This window comes from Mastomys coucha, unplaced genomic scaffold (genome assembly GCF_008632895.1).
Source record: "Mastomys coucha isolate ucsf_1 unplaced genomic scaffold, UCSF_Mcou_1 pScaffold7, whole genome shotgun sequence".
NCBI classification, from domain to species: domain Eukaryota; kingdom Metazoa; phylum Chordata; class Mammalia; order Rodentia; family Muridae; genus Mastomys; species Mastomys coucha.
In genome coordinates this window covers 61106210-61125610 of record NW_022196913.1, presented here as the reverse complement: position 1 = coordinate 61125610, position 19401 = coordinate 61106210, and the positions used below count along the sequence as shown (strand labels likewise).

General features: G+C 48.0%; 2 protein-coding genes across 5 annotated transcripts in view; one reads left to right on the top strand and one right to left on the bottom strand.

The window, feature by feature from the left end:
• Positions 1-11754, top strand: part of Il9 (interleukin 9) — a 42336-nt gene extending 30582 nt beyond the window's left edge. The window contains exons 1-5 of one of the 2 annotated variants that reach the window (XM_031358007.1): positions 8963-9096; positions 9185-9220; positions 9304-9336; positions 10512-10643; positions 11482-11754. In XM_031358007.1, coding sequence (XP_031213867.1) covers positions 8983-9096; positions 9185-9220; positions 9304-9336; positions 10512-10643; positions 11482-11601 — 435 coding nt within the window. In that variant the 5' untranslated portion in view covers positions 8963-8982 and the 3' untranslated portion in view covers positions 11602-11754. Of the gene's footprint in view, positions 1-8962; positions 9097-9184; positions 9221-9303; positions 9337-10511; positions 10644-11481 lie in introns of those variants that run through there. The other variant, XR_004114887.1, reaches the window with a different exon arrangement.
• A 5162-nt stretch (positions 11755-16916) lies between these two features.
• Positions 16917-19401, bottom strand: part of Slc25a48 (solute carrier family 25 member 48) — a 40230-nt gene continuing 37745 nt past the window's right edge. For all 3 annotated transcript variants that reach the window (XM_031359029.1, XM_031359030.1, XM_031359031.1), the window contains one exon: positions 16917-18585. The gene's annotated coding sequence lies outside the window, so the exon portion shown is untranslated. The remainder of the gene's footprint in view (positions 18586-19401) is intronic.

Below are 19401 nucleotides of genomic sequence, written 5' to 3'. Positions count from 1 at the left end.
ATGAACAAATATTTCACTGGAGCAGACTATAGTCCAGAAATCCAGGATCATTCATACAGATTTTCAATTTGATGAGATTTAGATTCACTTAGACATGTCTGTGAGGGAGTTAGATTGCATTAACTAACATGGGGAATGCTCACACTAAATGTGGGTGGCTCCATTCCCTAGGCTCAGATCCTGGATTGAATAAAAAGAGAGCAGGCTGCACATTAGCAGACATTGCTCTCTACTTTCTGACTGTGGATGCAATGTAACCAGCCACCTGCTCCCACCCCCATGCCTTCCCACCATGATAGACTGTAACCCAAAACAGTGAGGTGAAATCATTCCTTCTCCCTTCAAGTTGCTACAATGTTGTGATGGCAATTTGGAACAGTAACACAATTAATCTCTCTAGTATCTACCTCCATGTGTTAGTTACTTCCCTTACTGTGACCAAACACATGAAAATGGTAACTTAAAGAAGAAAGGTTTTATTTTACTCATAGCAACAGCAGGGTTGGGGATACAGTCCATCCTGATGGCTGCAGGTGCAAGAAGCCAGTTGGTCACCCTAAGGCCACAGTCAGGAAGCTGCGACTGATGACTCCTTGTGCCTAGCTCCCTTTCTCATTTTTAAAAGCATTTTTAAACTTATTTTATATGTATGAGTATTCAACCTGTATGTGTGCCTGTGTACCACACTCATGATTGGTGACCACAGAGGCCAGAAGGCCTCAGATCCCTGGGACTGAAGTTACAGACAGTTGTGAGCCACCATGTGGATGCTGGGAACTAAACCCTGATCCTCAGCAGTCAATGCCCTTAACATCGATACCATTTTTTCCAATCTCATTTTCTTCTCTTGATTCAGTCCAGGATCCCCAACTTATGGAATGAGGGGGTCCTCTTATTTCAGTTAGCCTGAATAATTCCTAAAAGACATGCCCAGGGGCTTATGTCTCCAGTGATTCTAGGTTCTGTCAAGCTGACAGTGAGTACTAAACACCATACCCCTTGTATACCACCCACCACCTACCATACCCCATCCACCATCCACCATCCACCACCCTCCATACCCCATCCACCGTAACCCACCCACCATGCCTCATCCACCATGCACCATACCTCATCCACCATCTACCATCCACCATACCTCATCTACCATCCACCATACCCCACCCACCATACCCCACCCACTGTAACCCACCCACCATACCTCATCTATCATCCTCCGTACCCTACTCACTATCCACTATCCACCATACCTCATTCACCATATCTCACCCACCATCCACATACCCCACCCACCACCCACCATATCCCACCCACCACCCACCATACCCCACCCACCACCCACCATATCCCACCCACCATCCACCATATCCCACCCACCATCCACCATATCCCACCCACCACCCACCATACCTCACCTACCACCCACCATATCCCACCCACCATCCACCATACCCTACCCACCATACCCCATCCACTATCCACCACACCCCTTGTATATCATCCATCATCACTACCCACTATACTCCTTATACACCATACACAGTACACCATACACTTTGAGTTATACTGATTTTCTGACTATATTAAGTAATCTTGGAATATGGGATGTATGGGGTAGGCAATACAAATGGAGATCACCTCCTGACATCATCCACTGTTGTCTCCCGGTTGGGTGCTCTAGGACTGGGACGAACAATTATCTGTGGGAGCAAACAGTTAGTAAGGAAAGACACAGACGCCAGGTAGAAGTGATAAGAGAGAGCTTTACTGTAATTCACTCAGTATTTATAGTTAGGCTTGGGAACCAGACCCAGAGGAATTCGACACTTGCCTGTATAACATAAACAGGAGAGAATCCATAAACACCAGACCAGAAGGAGATCTTGAAAGGAAGATCTGGTAAACCTTTTAACATAAGTATGAGACTTGCTAAGTCTATGATCTAAGGAGCAGCAGTCAGGACTCCTTCAACACAGCAGGTGCTCAACTCCAGCTTGCAGCCAACTGCTCCACACAGCAGGTGCTCAACTCCAGCTTGCAGCCTGTCGGGGCTGCTTACAGAACCAAGTCACTCCCAAGCAACAAGGTTGGGGGACAGAGTCCACAGTCCACGAGCACACAAGCCTTGGGATTTGCTACATTGTATTCAAGCTGTGAATTCCATGATAAGACATGCCTTTGTACCTTGGCATCTATTTCCACATAAATATATCTGTTTTTCCATATAAAAAGTTAAAAAAAAAAAGGTTAGACAGCCCAGTGAGCAAATACAGAAGGGTGCTTTAATATGAACATTTAACTGAGTCCAAGATCTCCAATGTGGCCATAAGAATCAGCTCTTCTGAGCCATGGGGACATCAATAAATCAACCAGAGAAAAGGGGGTCCCTGCAGTATCTGAGAGGCACGGACAAGTTTCAAGCAGTGATAGACTATGCTCCCAATGGAGTATGAGAACTCCATTTACAAAGATAGCTGGGCAGTGGTTAGGCAGGGGCAGGGACTGAGAAAGGAGGAAAGAGTCATGGGTCTCAGGCTATGGAGAGCTTCATGACCAGTCAATGGGGAACAGCATTCCGGTGTCAGGCAAAGAATTGGCTTAGGAGAGATTCTGGGGAGCTGCCCATGGTGTCCAGTTAAAAAGCACTCTCCTTTGGAGAAAAGTGAATCCAGAGGGGTTTACCCCCAGAGAGCTGATGAGAAATATTGATCTAAGAATACTAACTATTTGACAAAGAAATTAGTGCTGAAAGATTCTTGGAACTAGTTATCTCTCTACTGTTTAGAGTAAAATGTGGAATGGTTTTTTCGCTTGGAAATTTAGCTATTTAAGAAAAAATTTTGGGGGGTCATCTTGTATTGTAACTTCCTAGAACAAATAGCCATTTTGTTGTAGAAATAATCCATGACACACTAGTCTTTTAATCACAAAATAAGTGTGTTGAGCTTTATCTTTGGAACAAAAATAAATGGTTGATTATTGTCTCCTGCCATTTATTGCGAAAGATATTATCTGCACTCGATCTCGGCCTGCATTCAGCTCCCCAGCCTCCCCTGTAGGTAATGTCAGTGACTCATTTTGAAGTTGGGCGTATTTCCTGCCGGTCATTTGCATACTTGCATTCTGATGCTGAGAAAAATCCTAGAAGCCGAGCAACGTTGCACAGGGCTTGGACAGCGCCTGCTGTCTCAGTGGTGTGCTCAGCGCTCTCCTTCTGGTCCTTATTCTTCTTGTTTTGCATAAGTGAGTGCGTGAGGGGGGTGGGGGGCAGGATGGGAGTCCCCACCCCCCACAGCTCTTCCCTGTGCAGCCTCCATGATGAGAGCAAGCCCTGCCCTGCCAAGGGCTCAGCACACCAGTCACTTCCTCACTCCTCAAACGCTTCCATGTTCAGCTTCTTAGGACGTTAGTTAACCATCTGCTGGGAATGATGTGTTGGTGATGTCTAAATTTTATACAGGTTTTATAATAATCTATATTATTAATTGTTTTTTATAATAGCAATTCTGAATGAGATATCAAGTAAAAGAAATATACATAAGAGTTTTCACAAGAGCAAATTTATCAGTCATTTAGTCAGTAGTTGCTGAGCACTTAATGAATTAGAATCTGTTTTGGTTTTGTTTTTCCTATTTCTGGAAGAATGCCTTTGGTATTTGGATGGAAATTGCATTAAACCTATTGCATTACACTTTGAGTAGTATAGACATTTTAAATATACTCATTCTCTTGGTAGACAGGCATATGTGAGTTTCCCTTATGTGTATACAGACCATTCAGCTTCTTTTTTCAGTGGTTTGTAATTTTCACTACAGGACTTGTTACTTCTTCAGTTGTATTATGTCTAGACTTTGGGGGTTTGTTTGCTGCTGGCCCTGAATGGTTCGCACCATCTTGCTATCTCAGCATCCTAAGTAGCTGGGACTATGGCCTTGTTCTCCCAGACCTGGCTCATCCCAAGGCAGTTGTCTTGTCTTCTTTGACTTTATTTTTGCTGCAGTTGTGAATAGATAGAAGTACTCTCATCTCTTCTGAGGAAGTTCATTATATAAAATATGAAGCATATAAAATATGGCTTGCTCTTATGCTAGATTATGAGGGATTTTTATACCCTTCAGTTTCACTGAATTCCTTTACCTGTGTCTTTTGGTGGAGTTTGTAGAGTTTTGATTTTCTTAATCTATATATCATACCATTTCATAACAGGTGGTTTGATTCCTTCTCTTCCTATTTATATGCCTCTTATTTCTTTTACTTGATAATCTCATCCATTATTTTAAAAAGTAGTAAATGTTGGCCGGTGAGAGGTGGGGTAGAACTCGGGTGCTGCTGGTGGGAAGGTAGATCAGTTCAGACAGCTTAGTGACAACGTTTCAAGAAGATGAAGATCAAACTGACCAAAGAAACCACAATCCTACACCTGGTTCTATTGAAAGGGAAGGACTAGAAGCATTCAACAGGCAGAGTGTGGTGCTAATATAGCAACTCAGATGTAGGATCAACGTCCAAGTCTATGATGGACAGAAAAGAGAAAAAGAAAATGTCTGTGCTTGTGTGCATGTGCAAAGGAATTTGTTCTACTGTAACACTGAAATTCTGCCACCTGTGGATGCACACAACTGGAAGACAATATGACAAAATAGACCACACAGAAAAGCAAGGAGCTCCCACACTTGGAAACCAAAAATGTTGGTCTCACAGCAGACAAGAGTGGGATAATAATCCTGGAAGATAGGAAAGGTTGAAGAGAAGATGGATTAAAAGATGTTGGATAATGGGTACCAAGACACAGTTTGATGGAAGGAGGAGGGAGTTCCAGTGCACTGTAGCCTATCAGGAGGAGAAAGTAGTTCACCAAAGCAAAAGAACTCAGAGGTTCCAAATACAGGGATAGAGAGATGACTGAGAGGTTGAGAGCAATGGCTTCTCTTGCAGAGAGTTTGATTCCCAGGACCCACAAGCATCTCTCAACCATCTGTAACTCCAGCTCTGTGGAGCTGCCTCCATGGCCTCCATGGGCACTGCATACATGCAGTCAACTTACACACATGAAGACAAAACAGTGCATATAAAATAAAAGTAAAAACAAAATCTGTTTATAAAAAGGCTTTAAATGTACAGAAGCGGGAAGAGGTGGAGAGTGAGCTATCTTGGGTGATAAGAACACATTGTATCCATACACTGAACTATCAGCATAGTGATAAGGAAACACTGGATCCATGCACTGAAGTATGGGCACACAGTGTCTCACAAATACATACAACCATTATGTATCGATTTTAAGGAGATGTGGATACATACAATTGCAGTAATTCTTATGGTCAGGGAAAACCTGACGAATGAGAATAAGCCCTGTAGTGGAGAGCTGAGGAGGGGCAGCCCAGGTAGAGCTTAGCAAGGTGAATGGAAGAGGCAGAAAGAGATAGCAACCTGTCTTGAGGGTGTTCAATGCTCGGTGAGACTGGACCAGATCAGACCAAACTTCGAAAGTGTGATTAACTGTTGGACTACGTATTCCAAACTGAACAGTGATATCTTTCTGGGAGGAAGACTCGAATGGATGCTGTCCCCACCCTGATTCATTGGAAAAGTTAGATGATCAGCCTAGGAAGCACTCATAGGTATGGACGCCATCTTTACACCACCTCTTCTGGGTAGTGGCAGGGTGGTGACACAAGGACAACGGGCCAGGGCAGATCTTTCTAGGTGATGTAACTAGCCAGGGTTAAAATGAGATCCCGTTGCGGCAAAACTGTGAGGAAAAAGTGGGTCTTAGCTAGTTGTATTGCCATACCAAACTCTCCAGGGGCCTTTCAGGGAGAGGTGCAGATCCAGGCTGAAGTCAAGTTCTTTGGGAAGCCAGTTGTGTTGGATGGTGTTGGCTGGGGCAAGCACTTGAAGAAGTGTTTTCCTGAAGCAGACACAGGTGAAAGGATATTTTGCTAAAGCAAACATGGGAAGGAACATTTCGCTGAAGAAGCCACAGGTGAAAAGATGTTCTGCTAAAGCAAGCATGTGAAAGGACACGTGATGAAGGCTTCTTTGCTAAGAACACACATGCAGTGATCCACCTTACACTGCACAGCTGAGCTCCATTTGTTGGGACGCTATACAGAGAAACACCAAAAATCTTTGTGGTACGCCTTGGCTTCTTGCCACTTCCACAGATTCGGCTGAGGCGACATACATGGAGGACACGTAATGTCTGGAAGGAGTATAAAAAGGACTTACTGGACAGTGACAGAGGCTAGGTTTGCTTACAGAGGCTGGCTAAATGCTTCTTGATGGAACTTCTTTGCTGATCTTCACTTCCCTGAGAGAGGCATAGCTGAGATATTTTCCTGGCATTCCTGTTGACCCTGCTCCCTCCTGCTGACTTGAGCTGAGGCTGAGGCCCGCCTGTCTCTGCTAGGTTGTGTCACCACTGTTGCTATCCCGAATCTGGACCGCTGGCGTATCCCTGAAGTGTTTGCAAGTGGATCGAGCTGCCGCCGCCGATCTGTGAACTGAACTGCTGAAATTCCGAAAACACAGATGGGATTTCTCTCCCATTTCTAAGCAGGTCCACCTCCCCCATATCCTTTCTTTTCCACTACCTCTGGTGGGTGGTGGGCTAAAAGGGAGGTTAAAGCATTTAAGAACTATCATTAAAAGAAGGCTTTGAAAAAATTAAAGTCACACTGGACTTAGAAACAAAAGTGTTTTCCATAGATAAGGAGGCCGTCAGCAAAAGGCAAGTATGTAGGACTAAGCTGTGAGGAGCTGAGGGCCATTTAGGAAGAGTCATCTCTTGCCTGTTTACCTCTAAGAAGACTCTTTTTCCCACTGTGCAGCCAAATTCTGACAGTGTCCCTCTCTCCTGAGAAAAGAAATTTAATAATAATAATAATAAAAACAAAACCAGCACTGCCACCCTCTTTCACACCAAGCAAAGCTTAGGAGCTTATTCCTGCTGACATCTAGAGCCGATGTGCTCAGCCAAAGAACTTGCGTGCTGGTCTGATGGTGCAGGAGGCTTTGTTACTGGAATTTACCTCTGAGTAGAACTAGCCTTGAAACATTACAGAAACCCAGCTTAAATGCACCTTTCCATTAAAAAAAATAATAATAATAAAGTTTCAAACTTATGTTTGAGGTTAGTCAACAAACATTTAGTCAGAGTTTGAGTGTCCAGGTGTTTCCGTGTGGAGGCTGGACTGGAGGACCAGTCCGTAAAGACCCTAGAATATGGATGGGGTGGGCAGGATGGGATGGGCAGGACAGGCTAGGGCAGAGCAAGCCAGGAGGGAGCAGGGCAGGTCAGCCCTCAGGGCAGCTGGGGAACTGTTAAGAGTTCTACTTGAGGGACTGGCGAGATGGCTCAGTGGTTAAGAGCACTGACTGCTCTTCCGAAGGTCTTGAGTTCAAATCCCAGCAACCACATGGTGGCTCACAACCACCCATAATGAAATCTGACACTCTCTGGTGTGTCTGAAGACAGCAACAGTGTACTTATCTATAATAATAAATAAATCTTTTTAAAAAAAAAAAGAGTTCTACTTGAGGGTTGTCAGAGATGGCACAGCTGGGAGCAGCAGCCCACAGGCTGGCCAGCCCAGGCTTGATTTCCAGCCCCTATGTGAAAGAGCAGGATGCTGTGTTAATTATCTGCCACCCCAGAGCTCCTACGACAAGAGATGACATAGGAGAATTATTTAGAACCCTGAAGGGTAGCTATCCTGGAGTATACAACACAGTCAAAGCAACAGAGAATCTGCTTCACAGACAAGGCAGAGGGAAAGCGTCAACCCCACCCCACCCCCCGGCCTGTCTCTTGACCTCCGTACACATGTATCACTTGCCTGGCAGAATGTAGCAGCTTGGTAGTACAGCGTGCCTACCTGGCTGAGTTCAATTTCTGCACCTCCAAAAAACCTGCACTTGGGACTTTTATTTCCGAGCCTACAGATTCCTAATTGTACGACTTTGGGTGAGTTGCTTCTCTGTGCCTCAGTTTCCCTATATATAAAATCCTGAAGGTAATGAAGGCGTTGGCCTCAGTACATCACAGAAGTCTGCTTTCTGGTCATAGTGATGAACATAGCCACACTAGGGGACCAGTTAGCTAAGATGTGTATACAGTGGCTTAAGGGGTAGAAAATGAGAACGGCAAGTTAGTATCCACTGGCAACTTAGAATCTACCTCACTTGGTGTTAATTTACCTGGGCTAGGCTGATACGTGCTGTAAGCGCTCTAGGTACTAGGTACTAGGTGGTACCCTGTTTTAGTACTGAGCTTTGTTTTGTGTTTTTAACCTAAGGCTGCCTAGTACTGTACATAGTCTGTAAAGAGTCCAAGGATCCTCAGGGCCGATCCTAGCTAGTACAGTTCCAGCATCCATGTGCTTACAGGGGACAGCTCCTCATACACTCGCACAGAGTGACTTCTCAGAGGCGTAGTATGAGGGACAACTTTTGTTTCTAGGCCTGACATACTGTGGGTATCTAGAAATCAAGTAAACTGAGGCTCCAATAGCCAGAGGAAAACCCCAATGAGTGGAAGGTGAGCCTTGCTTTCCCCTGATCTCCCCAGCATGACCCCTTGCTTACCGCCCCCTAGAACTCACTGCCTATCAGCATTTCCACTAATGCGAAGGGGAAAACACAGGCCTGGGCTTTCATGGAAAGTGTTTTGAATCTCACAACCAGAATTCCTGCCTTTAAAGGGGGCTGGGGCTAGATCTTTAACTTTTCCCTCAGCATTTCAGAACCTGACTATTTGAAAGCCATCTTTTCTGGGGAATGCTATTTCCTGGCATAAGACAGCCTTTGTCAAGTGACTCAGACTGATTTTTTTTTTTTCAATATCAATTGGCCCCAACTTACAGAGAAAAAGTGGGCACTGGGTATCAGTTTGATGTCAGGGTTTTTCCCGGTTTGAAGAGCTTTAAATACAGCTAGACTGGAAGATGCTGGTAGGCTGAGCTCCAGACTCCTGTCAACATGTTGGTGACATACATCCTTGCCTCTGTTTTGCTCTTCGGTTCTGTGCTGGGCCAGAGATGCAGCACCACATGGGGCATCAAAGACACCAGTTACCTTATTGAAAAGCTGAAGGTAGATTTGGGGGACTGAGGAGAGTCATCCGCCAGAGGATGACAAAGGGGGCTCAACTCACTGGGGGGTATCTCTTTGCCTACTCTAGGATGACCCACCATCAAAATGCAGCTGCAGCAGCAATGTGAGTAAATACCCTTAAGAACCTTCTAGACTTCTCTCAGTGTTCACAGCTAGAATGCTCATGCTGAGACTTCTCTCTTGCAGGTGACCAGCTGCCTGTGTCTCTCGGTCCCATCTGTAAGTATAGTCCAAAAAAAGGGTCACAGGACACTGTTTACAATTTGAAGAAGAATAACACAACTTACTTGACATTCTAAATTCTAAATTATTGTTTAAGTGGGACTGTTATAGTATGGACCTCACCTTTAAAACTTATATAATATATACATTATACACACATCTATATGTTTAAGTTAGCATCATGCCCTTGAGAAATCTGGATATTTCTCAGAGTCTAAAACTTATTGACTATCTTCTACGATGAATGGCCATGTACAAAATGAAAAAAAAAAGAATATTGCTTGTTGATTCATCTGCTGGTGAGTCCAGATTTTTGGAACAAACCAAATAGCAGCATCATGCATGGACTATCTAGACATCACACACACACACACACACACACACACACACCTACCTCCTTTCTCTGGCATCCTCCTATTCTTTCTCCCTCCCCTTCTCCATCTCTTCCTCCTTCTCTGTCTTCCTGCTGGTCTTTAGTGGCTACCAAATGGTTCTAACTGTCCTCTGGGAAGACAATATCCAAGTTTGGTGCCAAATGAGACCCTGAGAGAGCAGCTTCCACCCTGTCTGTCAGTGAGGGACAGGCAGGGAGGCTCTGTACTATTCTAACTCCCAGTTATGATGAGGGAATGGTCACCCAGACCTGTAGCCACTGCAGGGCTCACCCTTCGAGTTAGACTAGGGAAGGGCTGGGCTTGGAACCCTGGGGAAGGTAGAAGCCCCATTTGTTGGGATTCTATGGCTAGGGAAGGGTCCAATCTGTCCCCTCCCTTCTCAGTGCAGGATTGTAGCTTGCGGGGAAACACAAGCCCTGTGCAATGGCTTGCCCCATCAGCTGGTGTGAGAAAATGCTTTTTCTTTCTCGGGACTTTCAAACTCACAGCCACTGGACCTGGACAGGGCCACCAGGTGCCAGGCAGATGCAGCACCACCTTTGCTAGCACTTTAGGTCTATATTCCCTGTGTGGAATCTCCTCAGGGCATCACTGGGAGATTGACTTCGCCTCAAATTACTTAAGATCTTTTCCTAGGATGACGAGGAAGAATAGTGTGAGTTTGGGCGACACTGGTTACATTAAGTTGCTCTTTAAAATACTCTTGGTGATTCTTTCTGAAAGCAGTCCTAGGCAGTTCTTTATAAATCATGTTCATAAGTCCTTGTTATTTGCCAGGATGACTGTACCACACCGTGCTACCAGGAGGGACTGTCACAGGTGACCAATGCAACACAGAAAACAAGATTCTCCCTTTTTTTCTTTCGGGTAAAGAGGACAGTTGAAACCCTAAAGAACAGCAAGTGTCCGGTGAGTTTTGTGTCTGCACGTGACAAATAATGTTTGAGTGGATGCTGTCACCAAAGGAGTGGGGCCATTGGGTCAGAGCCCGTGGCAGAGAAACTTGTGAGCGACAACTGTCTGCTCATCTCTAAGCAAATGAGAAAGGATGGTAGAGTTAGAGTAGGTAGGCCCAGGCTGGAAGCGGGGCCGGTAAGAAATTTCACCAGGCTCAAGATCACTGCAGTGGGATGGATGTGCATCCCACTCTGGAGTCTGCGGTTCCCTGGTTACAGGCAGACCGCTAACGCCCAAGCTGCCAATGTCTTCTCTCAGCTCGTTGGATAATGAAAGAATTCACCTTATTGTAAGCAAAAGCTGGACACTAAAGAGGCAGACTATAGCTCACGCAGCACTCAATCACCCTAAAAATCCACTTTAAAAACCAAGGATGTGGTAGCCTCTAAGTCAGGTTTTTTGTTGTTGTTGTTTGGGGGTTTTGCTGTTGTTTTTGTTGTTGGTTTGTCGAATGACTGAAAAGTTTTGTAGAAGAAAAGATGACAAGGTCAAGGTACGCACTTCCATCTGCCCTACTGACTATCAGCATGTACCCTGGTTCCTGGGGCCGTGGCCAGTCACATGTGCACATGTGCATAGACTCCTGGAACCGTGGCCCCAAATGAACACTTACCAAATGCTAGCTAGTCCAGGATCACTCTTCTTATTTTCCTCACATCTCACACCTCTCTCCGCAGCCTATCAACTGATCCCCAGGTCTGGGGGAAGATGGTCCTGGGCCACTAGGTGTGTACTGCTGCCGAGCGAGCGGCGGATGCTCACCCTGTCCTGTCTGCTTCTCTCCCTGCAGCTCTTTTCCTGCGAAAAGCCCTGCAACCAGACCACAGCAGGCAACACCCTGTCATTTCTGAAGAGTCTCCTGGGGACATTCCAGAAGACAGAGATGCAAGTGCGGAAAAGCCAAGTGTGAAGACACATACTATTTATTCTATTTATTGAACTCACAAAACCTTCCCTCCTTAATTGTTACAATGAAGAAATAAACTAGGCTATTCTAGACCAAAGCCCATTTGTGTTCTTTTGTTTCACAGTTGCATGTGGAATAAAGATCCATGGGGAAGGAGAAGTCCAAGCTGTCTCCGGATCATTTCTCCTTGCCCAGTCACTCCTGTTGCTCAGAGCAAATAAAGCTTCCAGTTTCGTCATAGGTAGAATGAATCAAAGACTTGGTCATAAACAGAGTCATAAGCCTGAGTGCAGAACTGGAGGCTTGAGCCTCGAGTGGTGTGTAGGCGAGCAGCTACGAGGGGGCACAGCCTGAAAGATGACAGACAGCAGCAGAGGCTAAGAAGAGCATGAGGGAAACATGGGGTACCACCAAGTTCCCAAGGGTTTGTTCCTGTGAAACAAACTGTGTCCCCCCCCCCCCCCAAGCAGAAAGGAGCATTGCTTGATGAGACTCCTCGGGCTGAGAGACTCCTCGGGAATGTGAGCATGGGAGCTGGAGAGATGGCTCAGTGGTTAGAGCACTTGCTGCTCTTCCAGAGGACTCAAGTTCAGTTCCCAACCATCTGTAACTCCAGCTCCAGGGGATCTGATGCCTCTGCCCATCAAGGGCACCTGAAGTCATGTGCACATGCCCACATGCAGATAAACACACCTACATATAATTTTAAAAAGTAAAAATAAGTGTGAGCATGGTTTACGCAAGACTGCAAAAGGCCTGGCGACAGGTCTGGAGATGGGTCCCAGAGCAGGGCCCTTCAGATGAGAGCTTGAAGCAGTGAAGAGAACAACGTGGCTTATTTACCTGGAACCTGCTCTGGGAGCACCTACCATGTGCCAGCCAGCAAAATCCAATAACGCAAGCCCCAGGAGGTCTTTGAATCATACATAGCACATGACTGGCAGAAAGTAGACGTAACCGTTCCCCTGAGCCTAACACTCCACGTGCCCCACCCCAGTCCCCACTCCTGGTCTCTGTCCCTCGATGCTCACAGCCTTCTAAGCACGTCTGCCTGCCTCTCACAATCACACCCCAGCTCTCCAGTTCAACCAACTCAGTTCACTCTTGTATTAGCATTGGGGTGCCCTGCAGGAGGCGCCCTGTGAATGTGGTCTGATCAGATGACTGGTCTCTAGGGTACGAGGGCACAAATGGAATTGAGTCAAGAATATGCATGCCTGGTGGATAGATTGGATCCAGAACATTCTGTGGGTGTGTGTGCAACATCCTCAGGCAGGTCAAGGGGGCAGTTTATACTACCTGCCTACCCCGGATGGAAGACTTCAGGCCTTCTGTTTGGCCCCTTCAGCCTTGACTGATAGGCTGGCAGACACAAGGTCAAGGATAGGGTGAGAGTCTTTGGCAGAGAAAATGATCCTCTACCCTTTGACCTGCTGATTCAGAGGTGGCAGGGGGAACAGAATCCCTGGGGTCTGTCTTCATACACGAAGTTTCCAGAACTTGGCTCCTGCCTCTACACAGGCCATTGAATAAGGAGGATGTCCGAGTCTGTGTTGTGCTTGACTCGTGTCTGAGTCTGTGGATCCCGCCCCCAACCCCAAAGAGGCATCTTTCCCCACCCCTTCCAAACTTCCCACTCAAAGTATGACACACAGGAGACGCTGAGAGAGTGACACGCATTCACAAGAATTGTCAAATCGGACACTTAACATTCCTCACCGTTTCTGTTTGTACCAGGAGGCAGAACTTCTTTTCATGGCTCAGGACTGGCAGGAAGTAGACACTGGTATTTCTTTTTTATAAGCGTGAAAGCCGAGGCTTTCTAGGTTGGAGATATTCCCAAGATCCTGAAGCTGGTGAGAACTTAAGAGCAGAGAGGCACTTCCAGCTGGTTCTGCTTGCCAACCCATCTCTCTGCCTACCGCGTTCTGTTGCTCTCCTATCTGTGTAAGATTTCTACACTATTTCCTCTGACAGTCTGAGGGTCAAATGGGTTCACCTCAGTCCCAGGGCACACTCACTTATCCAGCAAGCAAAGGTCAGAAAGGGTTCAGATTTCAAGCTCTTTCGTCCTTTCAAAAGTTAATGCACAATTCATGTGCCAGTCCTTACATAACACCCATAACAGGACCGGGGGCAAAACTCTGTAATTAAACGCATCAATATTCTGCAGCAAAACTCAAGAACATTCACAAGGATAGGTCAAGGTTTACAGCCAGCAAGTCACAACAACCTTGAGTTGGCTGAGCTGTTTGGGTTTCAGAGTGGCGATAAGGGATTGGGGAGCCGAGTGTATAAAACAGCTTTGCGCCAGCCTGGGGCTCACTTAAGTTCCCTCTGGCTCTGGGTCATCTCCGGGAGGGGCAGAGGCTTCTGCTGCTGCCTGACTGGCTACATGGCAACCTGGGTGGTTTCCCCTGCATCTGGGTCTCCTGAGTCAGGCTACTCACTGTGGTTCTCTGTACTCATTCAGGATCGCAGGGAGGGGCGGATGCTGGTGGTTGGGATGGTCTCAGAAGACAACACAAGCTACTGCTTGGGGGGAGGGACCAAGCAATAGAAACTGAGGCTTGCTGCCACATCAAAACCACCTGTTAGCTTGGTGTTTTCCCTTGGCTTGTCTGTAAAGTTGAGCAAGAAAAGATTCACTACTGCAGACAAAGTCGGAGGATGGCATTCCTGGAGTGAAGAGGGTTCACCTGGGGCAAGGTGGGCACACCTAGGGTGAGGTGGGCTCATCTTGGGTGAGGAGGGCTCATCTGGGATGAGGAGGGTACACCTGGGCTGAGGTGGGCACACTTGGAGTGAGGGCGGCACACCTGGAGTGAGGTGTGCTCACCTGGCATGAGAAGAGCACACCTGGGGTGAGGAGGGCAACACCTGGGTGAGGAGGACACACCTGGGGTGAGGAGGGCAACACCTGGGTGAGGAGGGCACACCTGGGTTGAGGAGGGCACACCTGGTGTTCCTGAGGGATTCCTTGGAGAAAGTCTCTCCTTGTATTCTAGCCTCAGAATCCAAAGTCACCTCTAGGGGTTAGTTGAGCATTTCACTGGGAATTCCTAAATTTTGCCCAGAAGTGGCAAAGTCACACTCAGACCCACTCCTGGCTATTGGATAGAATGTGGCTTAGCGAGGGAGGGAGAAGTAGGGCCGGCTTGGGGGAAGGCAGCTAAATTTAGGTAAAAAATAAAAACAAGTTGCACCCCGTGTCCCGCGCACCAGAGGATGCGGCTTGATGACTCAGCAACCATTATAAGTATGTAGGTACGCTCAAGAGAGGCGAGCTGTGGGGCTGTGAACACCGTTCTTAGGACCTGGGTTACCTAAGGGCTGCGCCTCCATGCTCAGGGGAACCAAGCGCAGGGGGGCCCTCTCTATGCTCAGCCAGTGGCCAGAAGCCATCTTTCTTTGCATGTACAGGATGTTCCCTGCACTTCACAACGGGATCACATGCTTTTGGAATCTTCTTTGACAACAGCTTAGCACAGAGGATTCTGGGAGTTAGACCCCGGACCAATAGTCCGTCTTGTGTCCCGAGTGTGCAAAGATCCATTCAGTATTTGCATCTACCCCGCTCCAAAGCCTGCTTATGAAGACACAAAGGGACAGCTATGGCTCTCAGGGTTTCACATGGACCAGGCCCAGGGTACACAGAGGCGTCATCCACCCTTGGTCAACCTCTGGGCAAAAACTGAACAGCCCAGAATCAGAGAGGAGGGCTGTTTGTTTGTTTGTTTTGTTTTTATAGATGAGGAAAACTGAAGCCCAAGCAGGCAGAACATGTCGAGATTCTGCAGCTAGGCACTGAGGCTGGAACTCAAGGGACAGTGAGACAGGCAGGGACGTGCCCAGGACCCATCTTCTACCAGGATAAGGTCACCAGCTCACAGCCAGCCTCAGGATTTACTTGATCTCTGCTGCCATCGAGTGGCGATTCTATGACATAGCAGCCAAACAGGCTTTTGAGGGACAGTGTTTCTTGTCCTCTAGACCAAAAACTAACTTCATCTGACTTCTAAGGTACCACCTTCCTCTCCACTCTCATTTCCTTATGCTCGCATGGGAGCTTCCAAGGACTGTACAGCAAGCGATGTCACAGACAAGCAGAGGTGCTTCCAGCTGCCCACTATGCATTCACTACAGAGGAGTAAACTCTCTGCCGATCCAGGAACACACAGTGGGAGATCCTGCCTGGCCTCTGAACACACCACTCTTCCAACCCAACTGTGCAGCCGAGGCAGGCACCGGGGCACGCCTACTTGACCCATCCTGGCATGGGATAGAGGCGGCACTCGGGGGTCATCTCAGCATCCTGTGACACACCAGGAGCATCCTCACCAGCACCCTCAGTACCTGCCCATGATGCTGAGGTGGGAAGCAAGCCAGCCTCTTCCCTGGAGCTCCTCCACTCTTACCCCTGGGGACTGTGCCTGCACACGGCAGGTGCTCAACATACGCGATGACTAAGTGACCAGGGGCCCCATACCCATGGGCTCAGAGCTACCCAGGGGTGGGCTTTGAACTCCAAGAGCTGTGGAGGATGGATGTGGAGAGAGCACTGTGATCTACACAGGGGAGAGTGAGTGGCCATGGCGGCCTCTGGGGGTGGGAGTGGGAGTCGGGGGAGGGCGGTTGTGATCACACAGAGGTGGTGGGTCTCCCTACCACCTCTTTCTTGGGGCAAACCAAGGAAGATCCTAAAGGTATGCTTTTTACACAGCTATGAGAACGGTTCCCTCACTGGGGTTTAAGATCACCCTGGACCATACTTCTGCTCGGCTGGTGGTGGCTGCCCAGGTGACGGTGTTGGGCGGGACTCTGAAGCCACATTCAGCAGTGTGCTGAGAGGGGTTCTGGGGTGCAGTAGGTACGGCTGCAGATACAGAACACAGGAAGTGACATCGTGGAAACAGGCCACACAATAGCAATACTATCTCCTACGTGGTTCCCATAGGAGGTAAGGCGGAAGCACAGAGTCACACCGGAGAGCAGACTGTGCATTTTATTATGACTCCCATGTAAGAACCATGTCCACAGAACACTCGCCCCTGCAAGCTCTGACTGCCATTTGCCACTCACGACACCAACACATGACCCTGCTCAGGCTTTGGATTTTCCTCTCCTGTATGCTCCTTTCTAAACACTGAACTTTTCCTTCCCCTCTTGAGGACTGGGAAGAAAATGATACATGCTACCCCCTTAGAACAGCTGGTTTCTCTCTGTGCTGGCAACATCCCCACAGACCTAAACTGAATCGAGAGGAGGGTGACCAAGGTCTCTCAGAAGCCAGGTATGTCACACAGAAACAACCCAAAGGGCTTTTGGTGTTTTTATTAGGGAGCGCAAGTCTACGCTGGGTTTTCATCATCCAGGGGCCCAGAATGTTTTGCCTGGTTTTCTCAGGTTCTAATCCAGAGCTGAAAGAGGTGGTGGCTGCCTGGTCCATGGTCTGCTGCTTCCTTCCAGCACTGGACTGGGGAGAGAAACAGAGTCTGCACTCATAAAGGAAGTGAGTCCAAACTCAGGATGGTGGCCGTGGCCCACCTGGCACTGGGTGGTGATGGCTGGATCTTCCTGCTCTCCAGGAATTCACTCCTGCTGATTCTATAGGTATTGTCAGCGTCTGCAGTGGGATGAGGCCTGGTCAGATTACAGTAGCCCTGAGAGGAGAGAGGGCACATAGAGAGCCCTCTTTTGAGTTGCAGCCAGCAGGATCTAGGCTCGGACAACCCACATGGGGATGATTCTCGAGCCACGGAGACATGGTAGTGCTCATCACGCGCTGCAGTCAGTTGGGAGGGCTGTGTGGGTGTGTTTGTAAATGTTCAGACAAGGTGTCATGGGGAGAATGCACTTCCTTTCTTTGGTTATGAAGCTCCGTGTAGAAAGAAAGCAAGCTCCCGGGTCTGGATGATACACATCGGGGCGGAGTATAGAACAGCTCTGTTCTAGGAGGGTTCTGGGATCAGGATCTTGGTAAGGCATGGACTGATGACACAGGACTCATGGGGAAACCTAAAGACTGCTTATGAGTGATTGGGACCCACCTCCTCAAGCCATCCCATGACAAAATAACTGCCCCCAGACAATTCTCACTAGGCTTCACGGCTCTGCTATAAGAAGCATGGAAGGATACAAAACTAGGGATGGATGGGAAGGAAGGTGCCCTCTCCCTGAGACTCTAGGGAGCCACATCCTGATACAGGCATATATTTAGAAACAATTTTTATTGACTCTTGTGCCTAGGACTCGGGAGACAGTCCCCATCCCACCATTTCTTAGGGTCTGCAGTGAGTGTTCCAAGGTCTCCTCCATTTGGGGACTGGATGAGGAAGAGGAGGGCGGCATTGTTGTTCACACATTCAAAGAGTTCACGTTTCTGCCACCCAGATTGTGGTCTGCTCCAAACCTTTGTACATTAAAGCTGAAGCTTGCTGGCAGACCTGGTGTCCACGGCTCCTGGTTAGGGCTGGATGTTAAACACCCTGTTCAAGACAACAACGCTGCCAGGATGCCTCCCTCCCTCTTGAGACAGCCTCTCCCTGCTCCCCAACCCCACTGCTGCCCTTGGAGGGTTTTGGTTTGGTTTGGTTTGGTTTTGGTTTTAGTTTCTTCCTAAGGAGACAGGGAGAAGACATTCAGAAAGAAAAGCTGCTAGCTGGCTCCGATACCGCTCTCAAACGCCATAAGATGGCTCTCTAGAAACTTCCTCCAGCCTCCTTACAGAGCCAGTCCTCAGGGTGGCCAAGAGTGGCCTAGTGTGACAGCTAGGACAAGTGCCCAGTCACTCCGGGATCTGAGGTCTTGGTTCTGAAGCCTTTCTGTAGCTGAAGATTTAAACCACGTGACGCGGACGTGGTTCCGGGCCATGAGGCAGGAAAGCAGCTGTGCTGTGCAAGTCGGCTCTGGGTCTCAGGCTGCAGTTGGATCTTCTGGTGAAAGCAGGAATTCTTGCTTTGCTCTTTCTGTAGTTTCTATATCCTCCTACAATACAAAAGTGCATTGGTTTTGTTCTAGGATTTGAAACATTTATTTTTCCCTGTTGGAGAGCGATCGGGGGACGGGGACTATCTGGGCACAGCGTTAGGAATAAGACTGTGGTTCTGCTCTGCCCCATCTTGTCCTGGACTTCATCCAAATACAAGGACGCTTCACCAAGAGCTCTAATTTTGTGAATTGTGTTACTACCCCCTTTTTATTTTATATAAAGGGGGCAAAGAGCCGGAGAAGCTTTGAGTGTTGGAATCCTAGTGAAAGGCTGCAAAGGTTTATTTAAGGCCAGCTTCTAGGTTCTCTGTGGTTGGCCTGGCTGCCGGCCCTCTCTGCCTGCATCTAGGAACTGGCATGCTGCGCTGTCTGTGCTTCCCAGCAGCCCCTGCGGCACGGGTTTGGAGGACAGGAGTGGGGCTTCTAGGCTTCCCTGATGGTGGCCTTCCTCCTTGGTAGAACTGGCGGCCACAGGGGCAGAGTGACAGGCTTCTCGGCTGATGTGGAAGTCCAGTGACTGATCCCTCCATCTTCCAAGCTTGGCAAGTGACAAGTCTGAGCCCAGGAAGAAGCAACAATGGGGCTTGGGGGCAGTGCTGAGAGGAAACCTGCTATGCAGAGGCACCAACTGGGAAACATGGAGGGTAACGGAGGCAGCTAGGAGGTCTGTAGTAGGCGGACCACATCTCAGCAAAAAAATCAAGCTGCCTTCCTGGAGGAGGAGGTCTACAAGTAGCCCTGAAGGACAAACAGCTGGTGAAACCAAGACCAAGAGGGAATTGGCTCCATGCACCATGGGAACACAGATGGGGG